Source organism: Lepisosteus oculatus, chromosome 4, assembly GCF_040954835.1.
Source record: "Lepisosteus oculatus isolate fLepOcu1 chromosome 4, fLepOcu1.hap2, whole genome shotgun sequence".
NCBI classification, from domain to species: domain Eukaryota; kingdom Metazoa; phylum Chordata; class Actinopteri; order Semionotiformes; family Lepisosteidae; genus Lepisosteus; species Lepisosteus oculatus.
The window spans coordinates 9,630,279-9,650,533 of NC_090699.1; the positions used below are offsets into that span (position 1 = coordinate 9,630,279).

General features: G+C 47.9%; 2 protein-coding genes across 3 annotated transcripts; both read right to left on the reverse strand.

Moving 5' to 3' along the window:
* Positions 1 to 180: 180 nt before the first annotated feature.
* LOC107075354 (E3 ubiquitin-protein ligase TRIM39-like) lies at positions 181 to 8,050 on the reverse strand. Of its 2 annotated transcripts, none has more exons than XM_069188559.1 (7): positions 7,939 to 8,050; positions 5,246 to 5,854; positions 4,296 to 4,391; positions 3,122 to 3,355; positions 2,396 to 2,543; positions 1,859 to 1,885; positions 181 to 1,715 (listed from the first exon to the last, which is right to left on the reverse strand). In XM_069188559.1, the coding sequence occupies exons 2-7, from the start codon at positions 5,852 to 5,854 to the stop codon at positions 1,168 to 1,170; spliced, it is 1,662 nt and encodes a 553-aa protein (XP_069044660.1). In that variant the 5' UTR covers positions 7,939 to 8,050; the 3' UTR covers positions 181 to 1,167. The 2 variants fall into 2 exon arrangements, with proteins under 2 accessions (XP_069044660.1, XP_015201571.2); XM_015346085.2 differs by having other exon boundaries at positions 5,246 to 5,823; positions 7,939 to 8,049.
* Positions 8,051 to 10,915: 2,865 nt separating this feature from the next.
* Positions 10,916 to 16,237, reverse strand: LOC102696442 (E3 ubiquitin-protein ligase TRIM39-like). The gene is made up of 5 exons (XM_015346112.2): positions 15,111 to 16,237; positions 14,729 to 14,962; positions 14,336 to 14,483; positions 13,305 to 13,331; positions 10,916 to 12,268 (listed from the first exon to the last, which is right to left on the reverse strand). The coding sequence occupies exons 1-5, from the start codon at positions 15,168 to 15,170 to the stop codon at positions 11,724 to 11,726; spliced, it is 1,014 nt and encodes a 337-aa protein (XP_015201598.1). The 5' UTR covers positions 15,171 to 16,237; the 3' UTR covers positions 10,916 to 11,723.
* Between the last annotated feature and the right edge of the window lie 4,018 nt (positions 16,238 to 20,255).

A 20,255-nucleotide genomic window follows, 5' to 3' on the forward strand; every position in this document is an offset into this window, starting at 1 on the left:
CAAAGAGGGTAGAGTTTTCTCTTTGAGGCGTTTTTATGATAAATGTTTCAGATTCTTATGGCTTTCTGGTTACATCTAGACTAGCAACAACTGAGAGATGCACTGATGGCTTGTGTGTTGTAATGAGTTGTCAGTGACTCTACAGGAAGACAATTTACCATGACAGCCCAAGAGGTCATCTTCACTTCAGCACTTGTTTTTATTGGCAGTACATTATCTTATAAAAAAAAACATAACGAAGGGAGGTAGAGGAGGGCATTTGACCCATCTCGCCCATCTGGAAGGAAGCAGCCCACGGATGCGAGGATCTCATCCAGCTGGAGAAAGGTTTTCGGATTATGATGTGTAGCATGTTCCACACTCCCACCCCCTTGTGGCTGAAGAAGTGAATACGGTTTGTTCTCAGAATTAAACGTCCACATAGTCTCCAGCTGTGTGCCTGGGGCATGTTGGGCTGGTCACTCTTGCTTGATTTTGTCAATGTCTTCTGAATACTTGTATCAGGTCCCCTCGCAGTCTTCAAGACTCAAAGATCCCATCCCTTCACTCTGCCAGTGTAGGACAATTCCTAAAGACCTGGGATGTACCTGGTTGCTCATCTCTGGACTGATTCCAGACCATCAGCATCGTTTTTATAACATGGTAACCAAAATGGTACACAAATGCCAAAAGAGACCTTATTTAGTGCAAAACGTTTGCATAGCATCATTTGACTTTAAATTGCATTCTTTTGACTATACATCCTAACATTTTCTTTATGCTGTCGGGCTTCATGCTTTCTGATGTCAGCCAGGTGCTGGGGGCTTTAAGGTCTTCCCCAGCCATATGATTTGCAAGCATGTGTAGTCCGGTTAGCAGGTTGTGTCCTACTGTAAAGTCAGTGCATGCCGGAGCACGGTGTATATCATTCACCGGCTCTCCCCCGGGACTCCCCCAGCAAAGGAGCTAAACGGGCTTGTTGCTCAACAGCGCCCCCGTCTGCTCAGCACTGAGAACTCGCGCGTCGTGCAGCTGGAAAACGTTAAGTTCCGCTGCGACCCTCCGTGGAGCTTGGAGGGTGGTCACACGTGCCCACCCCGGCCTCTACGGCGCGGACTTTCTCCCTGCTCCTGCTCTGGCGGGGTCTCCCCAGATCACCCGCGCACCCGCGCGCAGCTTGCCTCTCGCTCAGTCCGTGTGAGCGACCGGAGAGACGACGAGCGGGGCCCCATTTTTGCCGTCCACGCGGAGGCAGGGGTCGAAGAAGGGGTAGAGTCGCTCTGTGAAGGCGTCGTCGGTGAAGGTGTGGATGTGAGTCCGGGTCTCCACGTTGTAAAAGGAGACCTGCCCCTCCTCGTAATCCACATACACCCCCACCTTCCTGGGCTTGAGGCTCAGGGGGAGGAGGGTGACGGGCGAGGTGGTCGCTACAAACCTGGTGCCTTTCTTCAGCAGCACCGTCCAGTAGCCGTTCTTGGAGCTGAGGATGATGGTCCCTTTCCTGTTCACGGACTGCTTGGCCACCCCCAGGGCCCAGTCCTTCTTCTCCCCCACGATCACCTCCCAGTAGTGCCTCCCGGAGGCGAAGCCGTCCTTGGCCAGGACGCAGACGTCGTCATAGAACCTGCCCGGGCTGTCGGGCAGCTGCTGGGGGATATCCACCAGCCACACCTCCTTCCCGTCCGCGGACAGGCCGAGCCAGGGGCCCGCCGTGCCGGGGTCCAGAGTCACGTCCGCTGCGGAGAGATCGGGGGGGGGGGGGGGGGGGGAGAGAAACAAAAATCAACGACCTCCATCCTTATCGTCACTAAGGTAGACGTTTATTTTTGCAGAGCGCAGCTCAACAGAACCGGGGGAAAGAAAGCGTAAATCGCCCTACCTCCATACTTCTCAAACTTCTTGAGCTCTGAAAAAGAAGGATGTAGTAGAATGTGAATTTCCCTCCCAACGGAAGATCGATTCGCCCATATTCTGCTTTATCCGATACAGGATCTCAGGGGTAGCCCCCCCAACAGACTGCATGCATGGCCCCAACACTGAGAGGCAGCAGTGCTCACCGCTGCCCAACACACCCAAACTACATCGTCAGTAAAGCAAAACCTGTAGTCTTGTGCTGTATCCCCGATAAAGAGGAAGACTGTCAGAGCACAATTTACACTGGTACGGCCTAACATCATGCAGTTCAAGGAACAAGTAAAGGTTTATTCCATGCTGAAAAGAGAAGCAAAGAAACACAACGTTTCGGCTATGGAGCCTGTGGAGCTTTCCCGAAGAAAGCTGGAATAAACCTTTACTTGTTCCTAATATTATGCAGCATCACAAGGGTGGAAGAGCAGCCTGTGTCTTATCACTTACAGCAGGTGGGGGGTGACAAAGGCTTACGAGAAAGAAATCAGAACAAAAACTGAGAACACACCCTTGACTGAGTGGATCTTCACTTCTTCCCTGACCCTGTCCCCCAGCTGACAGACAGCTCTCCTGATCAGCCCTGGACAGAGGTCAGTGTGGACCGGGACGCCGGACCAGTCCTTCATGTGAGAAGGGGCAGACAGAGACGGGAGTATCTAAGGTGGGACAGGAGGGGACATAGATGAACACTCATGAGACATAAACTCTGGAGATTAAATCTCTTCTTAGTATAGTTATCTCCGCACTGCCTGTGTCCAGTATGTCTTTTGTATGGCCTAAAAGGCTTTATTACAACAGCACCTCTACACCTCTATGATAGCACTGGCTTGGGCTTTTGACAAGACACGTCATTTGGCCACTAGCCCATTTGGTGAATAGTAGCTTATTAACCCCAGAGTCTCATCCGACCTATTCCTGAAGAATCCCAGGGTGGCATCAACGAAACAGATGGGAGGCTTGTTCCATACTGCGCCAACCCTTTAGATAAAGAAGGGCCTGCTTTCATGGCCTCAGTTGTAAACGCACTGCCACTGAGGTTCCACCTGCGTCTGTGTCTGGTTCTGGTCTCCCTGTTCATTCTACAGATGGCCAATGGGTTGACTCTGTTGATACGTTTGAGGATAAGAGGGAGACTTTGTCCTCGATTGACTGACCTGGCAACGCAAAGGAATGCCAGGAATTCCCCGAGCGGCACGTAGACTCGTCCCGCTCACTAGCGGCAGTGTGGGCTGACCTGTAGGAAGCGGATGGGGTCCTCGCTGTGGGACAGCTGCTCCAGCTCGGCGCTCCTCCTCTCCAGCTCGGCGATCTCCCGCTCCAGCTCCGAGATGAGCCCCTCCGCCCTCCGCTCAGCGGCCCTCTGCTTCTCCTCGATGAGCGCCACGAGCTCGGCCTGGCTCCTCTCGATGGAGCGCTGCAGAGCGGCGAAGACCTGCACGCTGTCCTTCATCTCCCTCCGCGCGCAGCTCTGAGGGCACAACGAGCGGCTCACAGATGGGTACAAACGTGAGCATTAGACACATTTGATTACATACAGGTAGATTCAAAAAATGAGTTTGGCCCACTGGGCAACTGAAGTGAATTATTAGGACAAGTACAGTAGATACGCTTATGCCTTCCAAGAGATTCTCGGTTTCCCTAATTTGATTAGCTGGGTGATGAGGTCGAATTAGGTTGTGATCCTCACCTTCATTCCTGTTGACCAGCTTAATGCTGAAAGCTTGCCCTCTTTAGAAAACCTGAACCTCAAACAAAACACAAAAACAAACTGGAAGCAACATCGCACACCGAAAGGTCTCGTTCGCCAAGAACCTGGCGAGAGGAGAGCTCTCTCAGCAATAATCTTTATGCGTGCTCCGCGTCTTGCTGTTCAAAGAACCTGCTCTTCCCACGACGCCGTCTTACAAAAAGCAAAGACAGGGCATCTTTTGAATACACGTCTTACAAACGCCCTGGTTATCTTTGTGTTCGAATGCCTGTTATTTCAGCTCACAATGTGTTCACATGCTGATTTTACTGGCCTTCCATGTTTTGAATGCATGCATTCATCAGCAGTGACTGTCCTAAAAGATCATTCCCAGAAAAGGAAAAACCACCTGTCTGTCATTCTCGAGAGTAAGGAATGCTAAAAGCACAAACTTAATGTCACTCTGCTAGTACTGTACAGTGAAGTTGTACAAATGGTAATTACTGTATATAGGTTGCTTTGGCTTAAACTGTCTGATGAGAAACTAAAGGAAAATAATCAATTTAGCCAAAACTAAAACTACTCTATGAAGTTCCTACTGAAAATGTCCTTGAGCCTCATAGTCTCAGCTCATTACTGTAGTGATCAGAACACAGCAGTGGCCCAAGCATGGATCCCTGCAGAACCCCACTGGTTGAATAGCACCCTTAACAGGACTCACTTTGATGAGCTTCACTGACTGCTTGATCTCCTCCACCTTCTTCAGCCTGTCCTGGATCATCTGATGCACTTCGGATGCAGTCTTCCCAAGCTCTGGCTGTGGGGAAAGACAGTCTCACAAGGTTGGGCAGCTCAGCAGAAGTTGATGCAGGCTCTTTCAGGGAATGCTGGAATTTAAGGGATATTGAAATGTCCACCTAAATTTTACTGACAGTCCAAATCCTCCCTTTTAACTGCTGCTAACTGCTCGTTGGGTTTTATTCAGGATATCCTCCTCACAGATCTTACAAATACTCCCTGTGAGTGGTAATAAAACATCCATGTGACAAGGAAGCCTGGAGAGGCAGAACAGCGCCCCCAATCTGAGCTCAGTAAAGTCATCTGGAAACTTTGCCGTTACTTGGATGAGACGGTGTTCAGTAAACTCCTCTGAGGTGTCATCAACATAAACAGTCATAAGACGATAATCCTCCAATTAAATGATGCCAATACATGTTTTTCTGTAACTGAAAACATTATTCCATACACCCATTACTGGAAAGCCTGAATTCCTGATAGAATTCAATTCCAATTAGAATTACAGCAACGAACATTTACAAAAAACAGTTACCCCTAGCCAACGTCTCAGGCCGAGGGGAAGAAACTGAGAAACCCAGGAAAAACCACAGTGTGCAGAGTCAGACCAAGCAAGCACCCTACAAAAGAGACCTGAACCATAAGATGGGTCATGTGTGTTTTTGATGTATTTGACAAATGCAGTATTCGATCTTAAACACTGAAACATTTCAGCACAACAGGAGCTTTGAGGTGTTCCATTTATGAATGCATTACTTAATCAAGATATACATCATCAGCTTTCCTCACTCGCTATTTTGGAAATGTATTTTGGCAAAAATGAGGCAATCGGATGTGAAGATTCCAGAGCAGACAAACGTTCACATTGGAACCCACCTTCTTCTCCGCCCACTCTCTCTCGACAGGGACCGTCTTGTGGGCCCTGTGCTCCGTCTCCGTGCAGAGCACACAGATGCACGTCTGGTCTCGCCTGCAGAACAGCTCCAGGAGCCTCTCGTGCTTCTTACACAGCCGGTCCTCAAGGCTGCTCACGGGCTCGACCAGCCGGTGCCTCCTGAAGGCGGCTCCTTGGAAGTGGGGCTGGATGTGGCTCTCGCAGTAGGAGGCCAGACACACCAGGCAGGACTTGACCGCCCGGAGTTTCTCCCCCGTGCAGGAATCGCACAGCACCTCCCCCGCTGTAGCTGGGCATTCCTGCTCACTGCTGACTCTCATCTTCCTGAACTGTTCGGCCATCCCGGCGATAAACGTGTTGATACTGAGTTCCGGCCTCACGGGAAACGTTTTCTTACACAGTGGGCACTGGCACGCGTCACTGCTGTCCCAGTAACCGCCAATACAGCCCATGCAGAAGTTGTGCCCACAGGGAGTGGACACGGGGCTGGTAAAGATGTCCAGGCAGATGGAGCACTGGAACTGCTCTTCAGACAGGAGACTACTGGGTGAAGCCATTCCTGAGCACAGAGGAGAAGAAAAGGAGACCATCTGTAGAGAAGATCAGCACCATCTCAATACAGCAAAAACCAGCACAGAGCTGATATGGAGGGACAGAGGTTTCAGACAGACTCCACGGTTCCTATCCAGTGCTGCACAGAAGGCATCAGACTGAAATACAGGAATAAAAAAACTGGGCCTCCGTTTTAGTACATCTATGAATGCGTCTGCAACGAACCCTCACTATATTCGTAATTCCTTTGAATAGTGTAACCGTCATCCCCATATTTCCATCTGGTACACCTGATGAATTGGCCATTAGCTTCCATCTGTGAATCACAGTCATCGGATAGCTATAAGGCTAAGGAACTCGGGCAAGGCAAGTATGCATATAAGGAACTTGTGTAGTTTGTCAGTGACAAAGTATCAATAGGAAATGTATAGATCCTGAAAGCAGTTCAGTGACTAACAAATCCTCTTAAAACGTAATAACAGCCTTTTCAGACTTTTTCACAGCAAGCTACCCACAGCCATGTTTTTTTTTTTTTCGGCTGTGAAAAAAATCTCAAATGTTTTTATTTTGTTTGGATACTGCTCAAGTTAACATGTTCACAAAGAAGTTCCACATGAACCAACGTGGAATTTGGCAACATGAACCAGCAGTGACAGTGTAATAATAATAATAATAATAATAATAATAATAATAATAATAATAATAATAATAATAATACACTTTATTTTATTTAGTACCTTTAAGAGTGGCTTCTAAATGCCCTTTACAGAGAGAGAAAAAATACACAGTGAGAGGGGATAGTAGAGTTACAGTTATAAGGAGGGTTAATCTGTGCTGACAATATTGAGGGTGAACAGATTACAATCTGTGCATGCACACAGGTGCAGGAAAGCAGTGCCACACTCCCAGTTAAAGATCTGCACAGGACCAAGCAAGCCAACAAATCTAGCTACATCAAAACTGACATGAAACCCCAGACAGGCAAAGGAAGTGAGCAAACCTGCACCTGTACCTGTACAGAAAATGTCATTTCTTTGAGAGAAACAGATGTTGTGTTACTTTTTAATCCCACTGAAACAAAGACACAACCATCACCTCTCACTGACTGAATCATTATGCTGGCTCCTTATTATGCACAGAAAACAATGAAACGGTCTGAGAGGAGACCCACAGTTGAACTATTTAAAATAGATATAAGGGCATATCAGGTGAAGGTTTATTCCATGCTGAAAGGAAAAGAAAAAAGACGGAACGTTTCAGCTGGGGAGAGCCCTAAGAGCTCACGCCTGAAAAAGGCTCCACAGCCAAAATGTTGTCTTTTTCTTTTCCTTTCAGCGTGTAATAAACTTTCCTGTTCCTTTAGTCTATGCACTCTTATGTGTATTGCATATATTTTTAAAACACGTTTGTTTTAAAAACAGCATGTCCAGAAAATATTACCTCATGACCAGAAATTGTGAAACTCGCCAGGAGACTACAGCTATACAGGAGACCTCTGGGGTGGCACTGCCCGAAAAGTCACTGTACCCTCTGACTGGAGGGAGTCATTCGTGTTTCAGGTTAATTGGAGCTACTACACAGCACCCCACACCACCTCCGCCCACACGCCAGGTATAATGTCACCCTTAAATCCCCCAGCCGTAAGCATAACCAAAAAAAAAACGAACAGACTCTAACTTTTAAAAGCACAGCTGTCGTGCAGGGGTAACCACACACTGTGCGAGATGACGAAAAGAGCAGAGCAGTTATCAGGAGCCTGGGTGAATCATTTCTTATTGCTTGGGAGGGTGTCCTGAAGCCGTCTCCAACAAATACTGAGCAATGGATAATAAGAAAGAAGTCAAACGCTGTACCTCAACAAACTCTTTGCTGCGGTTTTAATTCACTGCCAGATTTCAACCAACAATCCAGCCCCGTGATTTTATGACCCCTAATTCAACTCTGTGTCAGGCAGTGTGTGTGTGTGTACTGCACAGTAAGTGCTGAAGACCCATACGGGAGTCCCGGTCCCATGTTCCCTTATACTGTACCGACACTGTCTTCGCTTACACGGGGCCAGCGGTCTCGGTACAGACGCCGCCTGGCACCTTTGAAAAGGACGAGAAAGTTCGTTGTCGCTTACCAGCCAGAGTGCGCGGCTCTTCCCCCAGCTTGCTTTCACTTCTGCCCCACTGACTCAGCCCGGCTCCTCCTCCCTCCTCACCGCCGAGGCCGCTGCGCAGCTTGGCCTACAGCCGCCCGTCAGCGTTAACCCCTTCCGCGCCGCGGAGCTCCCACGCCCCCGACAGTACAAACCGTGCTGAGTCTAACGGGGCTGTTACAATGCACTTCCAGACTTCTACATAAAATAATATCTGTTTTCATCTTCAAAGCAAGGAGAACTAGATTTGGAAGGATGAACTCGTTATGGCTGGTGTTTACAAGGCCTTACGTCTCCTAAATGTGAGTTTCGCTAAACAAATAGTAAATAACGCGTCAGGGAAATTTCACATTCCCGTCTGGTTCAATGTCTCGTTGAGTTTGTGTTTCATTTTTTTTTTTTTGCCAATCTACAAAACCTAACAGAAACAATGAACTTGTTTGCGTAGACTCGGTATTGGCATTTGAGCAGAGCACACAGCTTTGACTCGCGGGTAACACGAACCATTGCTTTTTCAAACTTTTGACATCAAATAATACAAACACAGTTGTTTTCCTGGGGTATCCAAAAAAGACAAGTGAATAAAAACAAAACAAAAGACAATACATAATCAATTTTAAAAATGCGTTATTTGTATTTTATATACATCAATTGTTTCGATTTATTTTTCACGTTTTTAATATTGCATTTTCATCTTATAAGCCTTAAAGGAGGGAGTAGCTCAAGACCATATTGTTTTGTGAATCAGATATCTACCCAGTATTGCTAACATATTAAGCGATAAATGTTCTCTTTCCGTATCACATCTTGCAAAGTGTAGCATAACATCAAACTTCTTCAATCTAATTTTCTCATTTAAATACTCAAAAGGTTTCCAGGTCTATCCAAAACACCTTTGTATTCCACAGGTGGCAAATACAGTACATGTCAGAGTTTCCTTTCCAGCCAGGACCTCTCAGATCAGCAGCTGCTCAGCTACCTCCAGGGCCTGGTGAAGGAACTCTGACATTGCAAGTGCAATTCAAAGTGCCAATACATGACATGTCCTTGGTGAAAAAGAAGGTACTGTACTTTGCTGCAATAAGAACACTTTTTGATAGTTATTATGTACTTTTATCATAATCATTCTAGTTCTCTGATACTTTGGTAATCGTTTTAATACATTAATACAGTTGATTAACACATTAGTTCCCTATTATGTTAACACAGTATTACTGTATATACAGTATGTATTTGTAACAATGTTAAAAAGTGACACATTTTGCTTGCTAACACTTTGCCTAAGTTAAATGTGGTATTTCAAACAACGCCTAGGTATTTTATATAATGCATAGTCAAAGTACATTTTTTCATACTTTGTCAAAAACTGCCAGAAGACATGTCATGACATGAAGAATGTCTTGGCATTTCATACCTTACTGTATCTATTTTTTATACTTTCCTTTTTAGGCTTTAGTGATAAATCTTGTCAGCAAGGATTTTACTTAAATTAGTAACATAGTAACAGAACACCCCATACAAAGCATTACATTTTAATTGTAACATCCTGTTCAGTCATTAAGTGGGTCATTATGATTTCCCAACAACAGCTGACAACAACCTGTATTTGTCCAAGTACATTACGTCAGTATAATAATCATCATCCAGGTGGGGCTGCACATTGGTGGTGGTAGTGGGATTCCTCATTACCTGTAAAGCGCTTTGAGTGGAGTGTGCAGAAAAGTGCTATATAAGTTTAAGCAATTATTATTATTATAATCAGCAGCAGCATCTATCCAGGAGATTGCTGAGCTGCAGAAGAGAAGCACCGAGCTGGAGCAGCTCTCTGACAGCCGGGACCAAATCCACTTTCTACAGGTCAGTAGTCACTTCTTCCCATCCACAGAGCTCTGAGCTGCAAATGCAGTGTTGGAAACACTCGGCACTCAACCTAATTTTCTTATGCCAGACACGTCATTGGCACAGTTACGAATCTGGAGGTCCAGATCTTTGTACGCGTCTGTGCAAATGTTGCTGGAATGGTACTGGCCCCTGCCCGACTGTGATCTCTCTCTCCTTCACGTCAACAACTTGTCCAGTTACAGCCGTGGTGTTAGGTAGAAATCTGCAGCTAAGGGTAGGAAACTTCCCGGGAAAAATCAGATTGCCGTTGGACCTGCAAGTGGCGCTCTTCCCTGCCTACCAGTGAGCCAGTGAACCAGTTCTCCAGGGGACCGGGGCTGCTGTGCTACAGGACATGCATGAGATCCCTTTATTAATCATATACCATGATTGCATTAGGAATTTGTCTTTTCACATACCCCCGCTTGCTCTCCACCCAGACAGAGAGAGAAGCTTGGGGTCAGAGCACAGGGTCAGCCATTTATACAGCACCCCTGGAGCAATTGGGGTGAAGGGCCTTACTCAGGGGCCCAACAGAGTAGGAGTCCTCTGCCGGCTGCGGGATTCGAACCGGCAACCTTCCAGCCACAGGCGCAGATCCTTTGCCACAGAGCCACTGTACCGCCGTTGTTTCCTTCGGGCGAAACATTAAACCAAGGTCATGACTTCTTGGCTTTGAGAGATCCCCATGGTGTTATTCGAAGGAGCAGAGGTATTAGTATACACACACACAGGACAGCAGTTAAACCAGCCAACATGTCCATGGAAGGCAGGGTAGAAACCCCACAAGGGGGCGTGGGTATCATGCAAACTCCACACAGAATGTGCTCCTATCGAAACCAGGATCCATGAGCCTTGAGGCTGGGGTGCTAACCAGCACCTCACTGCCCTCAGACAACCCTTATGTAAATTAATAAATGAACACTGCTGCCGATTTAGTGCCTGTAAATACATTTTGTGATTGCTTACCGACGTATGTTTGTTGCATATTAAGAATAAAGCCCATTTACACATAGGATGCCTTAACCATTGACATTTATTTTGAATATATTTACACTTTGCTTTAGTAAATCAGAATACTCGGAAAAAGAGAAACATAAGGAAACGTGGCTGGGACATTTAAAACATGATCAATCATAAACAATAATGAGGAGTTTAAATCTAAGCAATTTATAAGACAGTTTGAAATATTAGGAGCTTAAAAAAATGGGATAAAAACACTTGTCTTCTCAGCTTGTACATATTTAATGCCCTTAAAGGGGAACTGCAAGGCTATTTTTATATTATGGAATTAGAAAGAATCAGCAATGATGGGTGCATTCCTAACCACGATAAAAGTCAAATGTATTGTGTAAAACCTCCAATTTAGGTCACAAAATAGAGGAAATTACCAGGTATGTGCAGCGCCATGTTCTGCGATTCAGAACGAGGCAACAAGACCTCCGGTGAGGTGAAGCAACACTGTAAACACGCAGGCTTGTGAATCTGTCTCTCTTAATCCAAGAGAAATATTGCTCTCTACTGCGAGACAGTTTTGCCAACAAATACCACTCGCTTGTTAGCTCTGCAGGCAGGTCACGCTGGATCATTTCTGCGGTGAAAAGTCTGCTGCACAACCTGTACTTCTACTTCACTACATTAATCATTACAGTGACTAGTGAGCAGGAAGGGCCTCACATCACAATTAGCACAAACTCTCGGCAGCATGGCGACTATCCAGTACTTTCACAACGTTCACGATTCTGTGCCTAATTTGGAATTTGTAAGATTTTGCGATACCCTCGATTCATTCATTTTGCTGATTTCATAACTGGCCCGAGAACTTGGGACTGCAGGGCCCCTTTAATAGGCGGGTCAACGGCAGACTCATTTTCACTCACGCGCGCTCAGTTTGTCTGCGTGACTGGGGAGATGATCAGGGGGGCAGCGCTGGTGCCGCCATCCCAGAGACAAGTATTGAAATAGGGGTGGAGTTTCTCAGCGAAGGTGTCCCTGAACGTGTGGATATGAGACCCGGCCTCTACGTTGTAAAAGGAGACCTCTCCCGCCTCGTAATCCAGGTACACCCCCACCTTCTGCGGCTGCGGGCTCAGGGAGAAGGAGGAATGGAGTCTCTCGGAAGAAAAGTAGGTGTTGCCCTCCCTCAGGAGCAACGCCCAGTAGCCGTTGGACAACTCCGGGCCCAGGTTTGAATTCCTTGTCACAGATGCCCGGGCCACGCCCAAGTCCCACTTCGTTTTACCCCCCACCGCCACCTCCCAGTAGTGCCGCCCCGAGGTGAAGCCCTCCCGGCCCAGGACGCGCACGATCTGATCGAACCTCTCCGGGTTGTCGGGGAGCACCTGCTGTCGCTCCCTGTGCCTCACTCGCTTCCCGTCCTCGGACAGGACGAGATTGGGATGGGCCGTGCCGGGGTCCAGAGTCACGTCAGCTGTGGGAGGGAAGAGGAGGCGAACAGGACGACGAGGTTAATGGGGCAGAGAGTTCAAAGCGCGCGGCTCGCGGTGGTGGGGTTAGGCCCTGCGGTCGTATAGGAAGCTCAAGGAGGGAGCTGTGGGAGGAGGCTGCAAAGGAACAGGTAAAGGTCTATTCCAAAAGGAAAGAGACACAGGGTTTCGGCAGTGGAGTCTTCTTCAGCCCTTCCTCGGGTATCACTGTCTGCAGTAATACTGGTTTTCTCCATGGGGGAATTGGTCATGTGACAGACTTGCCAATGTCTAATGAACCTGATTGCTATCCCACAACCACCCAGAAACTTCCTCACAGACCCCCGCCAAGGGTTTGTGACTGCTTGGTGGTCGTCACGAAAGGGATCTGGTCGCCCCCTTTCCTCCCATGTGCCAAGGAGACACACCCTGCCCTTCTTGCCCGTACGGAATTGATCTCCTACATCCTTCTGTGTTAACCCATGATAAAACTACTGTACTGTACGTCTTGTGAAGAATTACACAGGCCCACGGTTTGCACACCTGCAGGGGTCTGCACGCTACCTGCTAGCATTAGTCCATGATGAAAGAGTGAAACGCACCTGGGAGTAGCACCCCAGCTGAAACATAGGATTCGCAAAAGCAGCAGGAGTAAAATCCAGCCATTAAGAAGCAAACGTGTGGAACCAAGTCTTCTGTTATTTTTTTTAAAGGATACATGTGGGCCACACGGCCTTGCCTAACTGATGGCATTCAGGCCGGTACAGATATTCATATTCTTTTAACATTTTGCATCGGCATGCTAGAAAACTACGTATTTCATTGGAAGTGAGGGTTTCCATTCACTTTGTTCAAATTAAAAGGTAGACAAGATGTGCATAGTTGTTCAGGATGTGAGGAATCGCACAAGAAGATCTTTAAGTGCACAATGAGGGACTGCGGATTCTCTCCTAGGTTGTGGGACACAAAGAAGACATTAAACTCTACCTGTTCCTCTTGGACCTGAGGGCAGTATTGAAATACTCAGTGGAAAGGGCGTACCTGCATACTTCCGGATCCTCTTTAACTCTGGGGGGCGGGAAAAAAAGGAAAAATTGGACATCAGTTCTGCAAGAAGAAAATTCTACACTGGAGCGAAACAAGAGAATAAAATACTCAGATTTTAGTTCAAGGGACGCTCTAAGACAAAAACAGTGTTCATTTTGCTCTCTTTCTTTTCACGTTTGTTTTGTAGGGTCTCGAACGGGTGACAGACTTGCCAATGTCTTATGAACCCGACAGGTAACCCACACCTACCCAGAAACATTTTCACAGACCCACACTGGTGGTTTGTGACTACTGTGGTTGTCGAAAGTGTGGTCTCGTAAGCTGTCTGGTTATCCCACCTCATCCTGTGTGCCACTGAGAGACACGCTCGTTCATGCCCTGACATCCTCCATCCTTCCTCTATGTGTATGGTTTCTCCACAAGAACTATGGTTCTGTAGTGGATAATGGCAGCAGCTAAATCACCCTCCAACTCACAGCTGGCAGCCCCACTGAAGCTCAGCAGATGTGAGTCTGGCCAGTACCTGGATGGAAGACTCCGGGAAAGCTGAGGCTGCTGCTGGAAAAGGTGAAGTGGGACCAGTAGGGGGTGCTCACCATGTGGTCTGTGGGGGTCCTAATCCCCCAGTATAGTGATAGGGACACTAAACTGTAAAAAAGGCGTCCTTCGGACAAGACTCTTAGTGGTCATTAAAAGTCCCAGGGTGTTTCTTGAAAAAAGCAGGGGTGTTACCCCAGTGTCCTGGCCAAATTCCCCCTGGTCTTGACCAATCATGGCCTCCTAATAATCCTCATCTCTGAACTGGCTTCATCACTCTGCTCTCCTCCCCACTGAGAGCTGGTGTGTGGGCAGAGTACTGGAGCATCATCTGGGTGGGGGCTGCACAATGTAAAGTGCTACAGAAGTGTAAGGCATTATTATTATTATTAAAAACAATGCTCAACCTGCATTGTTGTGTTGTATGTAGCCAGGCTGCCAAATATAGGAAATCAGGATGTGGATGTGAGAGACATGGTTCTACTCACTGATTTCTGGCAGTTTCTCTATTTCTTCATGGAGTCTGGCTTCCAGTCCAGCTACAACATTCCTCACCATTCCCAAACTGAGGTCAGCGTGGACCGGGTTGTCAGAGCACTTCTTGGGTGGTGAAGGGGAGCAGAGGGACAGGAATCTCTGCAGCAAGATAAAGGAGAGATCCGAGCCATTCCTTTTACACGGACGCATACGAAGATATCGGACTCCAGATTCGTGCCACCGATGATACCCATACCATTGCTGAGCCCTGAACTGGGCAGCTCTACAGCCTTCTCGCTCAATGAGTTCTTCTAGATTCTGACTTCAACGCCAAGTGTTTCTTTACACTACATTTCCAGCTGTGTGTATGGGGTGACTGCCCATTGGAAGCAGTGACTACTGACCTGTAGAAAGTGAATTTGGTCCCCACTGTGAGAGAGCTGCTCCAGCTCAGTGCTTCTCGTCTGCAGCTCAGCGATCTCCTGCTCCAGCTCTGTAATGAGCCCCTCAGCCCTCTTCTCTTCTGCTCTCTGCTTCTCCTCAATCAGTGCGATGAGCTCAGCCTGGCTCCTCTCCACGGAGCGCAGCAGAGCGGCGAAGACCTGAACACTCTCCTCGATCTCTCTCTGCGTGTGGGTCTATGGGGACAAGAGAGGCAGTATGGAAAAACAGAAAGCAGTAGCACCGGTTTTGCTCGTGAAGATATCCAAGAGATCAGAAAAATCGTCATGAATTGCTTTTCGCTGAGCACTGAGCCCAACATTACACCCATCCAGCGGGACTCACTTTCATGAGCTCCACCGACTGCCTGATCTCCTCCACCTTCTTCTGTCTGTCCTGGATCATCTGATGCACTTCTGCTTTATTGGCTACCAGCTGAGGCTGCGGACAGGAAGGGCAGCAGATACTTCAGTCACCCCTGGTGGCACGCGAAAGCTGGACAGTCTGTTATTAGGACATTATTGGACACATGATACCGATTATGAGACATGGTCTCACTGCTGGGAACCTGTGGCTGATGTGACCAGCACCTTCATCCCAAGGACGTTCCACACCACAACCTCAGCCATCGACGATTTTCAGAAGGCACAGTAATCAGCTGTGTGGGACTTGGAATGAGCTCCTGTGAGACTCAGAGCGGTCAGTTTCCAAGGCCATAGATTAGAACACTTGACGAATGTACCCAGTTTAAAGCCAAGCCCACACCATTGGCTTCCAGCAGCTCACGTCTGCATGGCTAAGACTCGTGATAAGGACCTTGCATTCACGAGTACGTAGATGAGCAGTCCCAGGAGTTTCACTATCGGTTTGCAAGTTTGAGGCAGTTGGTGAAGCAGGGTGGCAGGAAAGGAGATTGCGAAGAGATCTGGAATTGTTGCATTGTGCATATCATCGACAATAGATTCATTTGCAATTGGAATTATTTTGTCCACCCCTTGTTCAAGCCAATGGAAAGAATATGCAGTTTTAGATTCGATTTTTAAATGAACTTGAACTTTTTCGCCATATGTAACCGGTACATGTACTGGTCCAATGGAATTCTTAATTACTGAAACTCTCTAGATTGTTAAAACAAGTGTAAAAACACAAAGTGCAGACAGTGCATCAAGACAATATACAAACAAACAGTAGACAATGTACAGGTAAACAGTTTGAATGTAAACAATGCAGACATGTAAACAGTGACTGCAGATGTGCAATCAATAAGAAACCATAATGAGGTAGATGGTGTAGGTGTGGTCCGAGGGGCTCCCGGCCCCTTCGAAAGACCCGCTGGGGCATCACCGCAGCACACACCGGCGCTGTCAGGGGCGCCGGCAGAACAGAAGCTTCACTGAACTGCGGGGGCCCCCAGTTCTGGTCCTGGGGTTCAGACACGTGCTGGTTTGTGGATTTATTGAAATGGGCCTTGAATGAAGCCCATCCATGAGCTGGGTTCCATCACGCCGACTGGGTTCCATCACCAGCAGACTGGTGAACCTTGGCAGCAAAGTCGTAGAGGAGAACCATAACCCAGAGGGCAAAGGGACTGGTCACTGAAACCCGCAACTGGCCACTGAAGCTCAGCAGGTGTGAGTGGATTTTCCGTGGGAGGGGGTATCAACCGACAGAAAACAATCTGGCATCTGTAACGAACAGTTCTTTCCGGACCCTATGCGGACGACACAATCCAAAGAAGTGGGGAAACACTGGGGAAACGTCATGCAGGAATACGGGGCTGAAGACAGGGGGGCGTGTCCAAGGTGCGCTGGTGCACGGGGGAGGTGTGGCCGAGGCGAACAATCCAAAAGAGGTCCTTAGAGAGAATCCAAAACACAAGGGTAAGTCCAAAACCAGGAGATCCATCAGAACGCGGAAAACACGAAGGCCGGGTCGGAACCGGCGGACAGGGAACGGGAACGGGAACCGAGATTAAAACTTTAACGGGATCAGGCGCTTCCAGGTCCCGGACTCGCACGATACGGAAATCAGATGCAGAGCCCGGATGAGCGTCAGTGCCTGGCTTTTAAGGTGGGCTGGGAATAGGGAGCAGGTGCACAGAATAAAGTCTCACGTGAAAGGGCTGGAGCACCCTTAAGGAGGGGGAACTATAATCGTGACAGCATCTGCCTGATGCGGTCTGTCTAAATCCCTTTAGATACAGATCCAGGCAGAAACAGGCGCTTGAGGCCTCTCCTGTCCTGAAAGCACACCCGCCGCTGTCAGAACAGTGCCGTGTCCATATCGCTGCGGGGGGCTTCGGCCGGCTCCGCCAGTGACGCGCTGTGCACTTCATGTGCGTGCGGACATCTGACTCTGGCCTGGGGTCTTTTACTGCTGACCTGGCGTGGATGAATTTTAAACAGATCCCTGCTGTTGCTGTACGTGACATCTCAGGGACAGCCGGTAGGCGAGGATAACGTCATCAGGAACGGCAGCAGTATCACCTTCAACTCACAGCTGGCAGCCCCACTGGAGCTCAGCAGGTGGGAGCCTGGCCAGTACCTGGATGGGAGACTCCTGGGAAAGCTGAGGGTGCTGCTGGTAGAAGTGTTAGTGGGGCCAGTAGAGGGCGCTCACCCTGAAGTCTGTGGGGATCCTAATTCTCCAGTAGAGTGACTGGGACACTATACTGTAAAAAGGTGCTGACGGATGAGATGTAAAACTGAGGGTGTTTCTCAAAAAGGGTAGGGGTGTTATCCTGCTGTCCTGACCAAATTTCCACCTGGTCTGAGCGGGGCGGTGGCTCTGTGGCTAAGGATCTGTGCCTGTGGCTGGAAGACTGCCAGTTCAAATCCCACCACTGCAGGGGAATCCTACTCTGCTGGGACCCTGAGCAAGGCCCTTAATCCCCTAAACTGCTCCAGGGGTGCTGTACAATGGCTGACCCTGCGCTCTGACCCCAAGCTTCTCTCTTCCTGTCTGTGTGTCTCATGGAGAGGAAGCTGGGGTCTGTGAAAAAGACAAATTCCTAATGCAAGAAATTGTATATGGCCAATAAAGTGATCTGATCTTATCTGCTCTTTCCCAATCATGGCCTCCTAATAATCCCCATCTCTGACCGGGCTAGGGTAGTGGTGCACTGTGGCTGGGGATTATTATTAATTTTTTTGCTGTAAATAATACAGTATGTCCCTTTTCCCTCCTGTGTTTTCACCCCCTGTGAAAGAGTGGAGGGAGTTTCTCAGTAAAAGTGTCAGTGAGAGTGTGGTTGTGAGTCCTGGTCTCCATGCTGTAACAGTAGACCTGCCTTTCCTTGTAATCCACATCTATCCCCCTCTTCCCGGGCTTTGGGCTCAGGAAGTGGGCTGTACACCTTCCGTCTCCCAGTACTGGTCTCCCAACACTCAGAGCTGTGGCGCCTTTGCAGTGGTGATGTTGTCGAATCACTCGGAATTGTCAGGAACGGGCTGGACTTCCCTGTCCAACTGTAATGTCCTGGTCTCACGCTTAACTAATGTATTTACTAAGAATTGATTGTATTGCATCTTAAAATCTCATAAAGTGAGTCAAATAAAAACATTCATAATAATCATTTCTTACACAATATATAGCACTTTTCTGGACACTCCACTCAAAGAGCTTGAGAGGTAATGGGGACTTATTATTATTATTATTATTATTATTATTATTATTATTATTAATATTATTATTATAGTTCAGGTGGGTAGCTGCGTCAGCATGCGTAGGCTGCAAAGGAAACACTCCATGGCCGAAATGTTGTTTTCTTTCTTCTTTTTTTTAGCATGGAATAAACCTATTACTTGTTCCTTATTATTATTATTATTATTATTATTATTATTATTGAGTTTAACACACTGTCAAACATAGCGTCTGACAGTGCTATATGCGTTTGTAGCACCAGAGGGCGCTCTAAGCCTAGTTACTTCACGCACGTCAGTCGCAAAGTCTTTCTGTTCTTGTAGGAAGTGTGAAGCCTGTCGTTCTCAAACACCCGAAGCAGATTTTAATATCATGTCGTGACATATCAGTGCTCTTCTCCTGGATGGTTCTCCCTCTGTTTCCTTGAGCTAGGGGTGTTTCAGAGAGGAGAGTGACAGAAGGGACCATCTGTGTCTGAGCCTGCTGAAGCTGGTGGTCACGGTCGTCATCCCTCCTCCAGAGGGCGCTCCTACCCTTTTCCGAATTGCTCTTAGTTAAGTCTAAGGGGTCTGCGAAAAGATGAATTCCTAATGCAAGAAATTGCATAGGGCCAATAAAGTGATGTTATGTTATGAGGGTACAGGCGTCATCTCGGCGTCCTGACCTCTGAGTCTGGGGCTCGGAGCACCTTGGCCCGTCATGGTTTCACCCTTCCATGTTCCTAGTTCCCCATATCCTGTTTCGAACTGTTTTCGTCTCGGATGGACTGCCCGGCATTGGACATCGGACTGCGCTCCGACTACCCCTTCGGACTTGACTCCACACTGCCGTACAAGAGGGATAGTGCCAATCACGGATAGTGGCGCATCTCTCACTGACAGCATTGCCGGTCTGCAAGCGGCCCCCCACTGACCGAAATCAACGTTCTTCCAAAACACTGATCGCCTCTGGCTCAGCTCCGCCGCAGTTCTCCACTGCCTGGGGGGAACCTGGTCCCACCTGGGCTGTGACAAGACCCAGGGTTAAACCAGTGACATCCGAGCTGTAGGGACCCAACACACGTTGCTCATTTTGCACTGCTGCAGATGTCAGGACATTTATCAGCGCGGGCAATTTGTCCAGAATGGTCCTCACAGAACCCGGTTTTCGAAAAAAGTGCGTCGCAGATGAGGAGAAAAGGAAATGTAAAATAAAACAAGAGGCGCTGGACAATAGAGTCTTCAAATCCCTTTTATTCAGACACAGGTGAGTGAATAATTCTTGTTATTGAGCACATGTGATGAAGATGGTTTATGTTATCTCCCCAACCAGTGTTTTGTTAGAGAGACTGATGCTGTGTACACAGGTACTCACGTCAGGCCTGTTGCTTTGACACGGTTCAAAGCCAGACATCAGCCTCTTGCACTGATGGGGCGTCGAACTGGGTCTCTCAAGAGTGTTCAGCCCCCAGGCCCAACAGATGGCAGGGTTGGAGGGTTTTAAACATAGTCAAAAAATGGTTTGAGTTTGGGGTTCGCCAGCTGCAGAACACGCAGTAAGAATCACCAGCAAGATGTCGTTCTGTTCAGGCCAGTCTTTAATCCCCATGCCAATGAGGCACCCCTAACGCCAGAACTTTGCACCCCCATTTCCATGATTGCTCCTGCCTGAGACAATCCAGGAACGCTTACATCCAACAGATTGCTCGCTCTGACCAACAGTAGCGAATTACAAATCCAATGCTGCTTGAAGGTGGTTACACAGAAGAGAGGTGTGCCTTTCAGTGAATAATAATAATCCTTATTTATACAGCGCTTTTCTGCACACTCCACTCAAAGCGCTTTACAGGTAATGGGGAATCCCACTTAC

What these genes read in the sequence shown, in the direction of transcription:
- LOC102696442 (XM_015346112.2), bottom strand. Translation starts at nt 15,170, where the DNA reads ATGATCCAGGACAGACAGAAGAAGGTGGAGGAGATCAGGCAGTCGGTG. An exon ending in AGTCGGTGGAGCTCATGAAA is followed by an intron (nt 14,963 to 15,110) that starts GTGAGTCCCGCT and finishes TTGTCCCCATAG; the next exon opens with ACCCACACGCAGAGAGAGAT. An exon ending in GAGGATCCGGAAGTATGCAG is followed by an intron (nt 12,269 to 13,304) that starts GTACGCCCTTTC and finishes TCCCTCCCACAG; the next exon opens with CTGACGTGACTCTGGACCCC.
- LOC107075354 (XM_069188559.1), bottom strand. Translation starts at nt 5,854, where the DNA reads ATGGTCTCCTTTTCTTCTCCTCTGTGCTCAGGAATGGCTTCACCCAGT. An exon ending in AGTCAGTGAAGCTCATCAAA is followed by an intron (nt 3,356 to 4,295) that starts GTGAGTCCTGTT and finishes TTGTGCCCTCAG; the next exon opens with AGCTGCGCGCGGAGGGAGAT. An exon ending in GAAGTTTGAGAAGTATGGAG is followed by an intron (nt 1,716 to 1,858) that starts GTAGGGCGATTT and finishes ATCTCTCCGCAG; the next exon opens with CGGACGTGACTCTGGACCCC.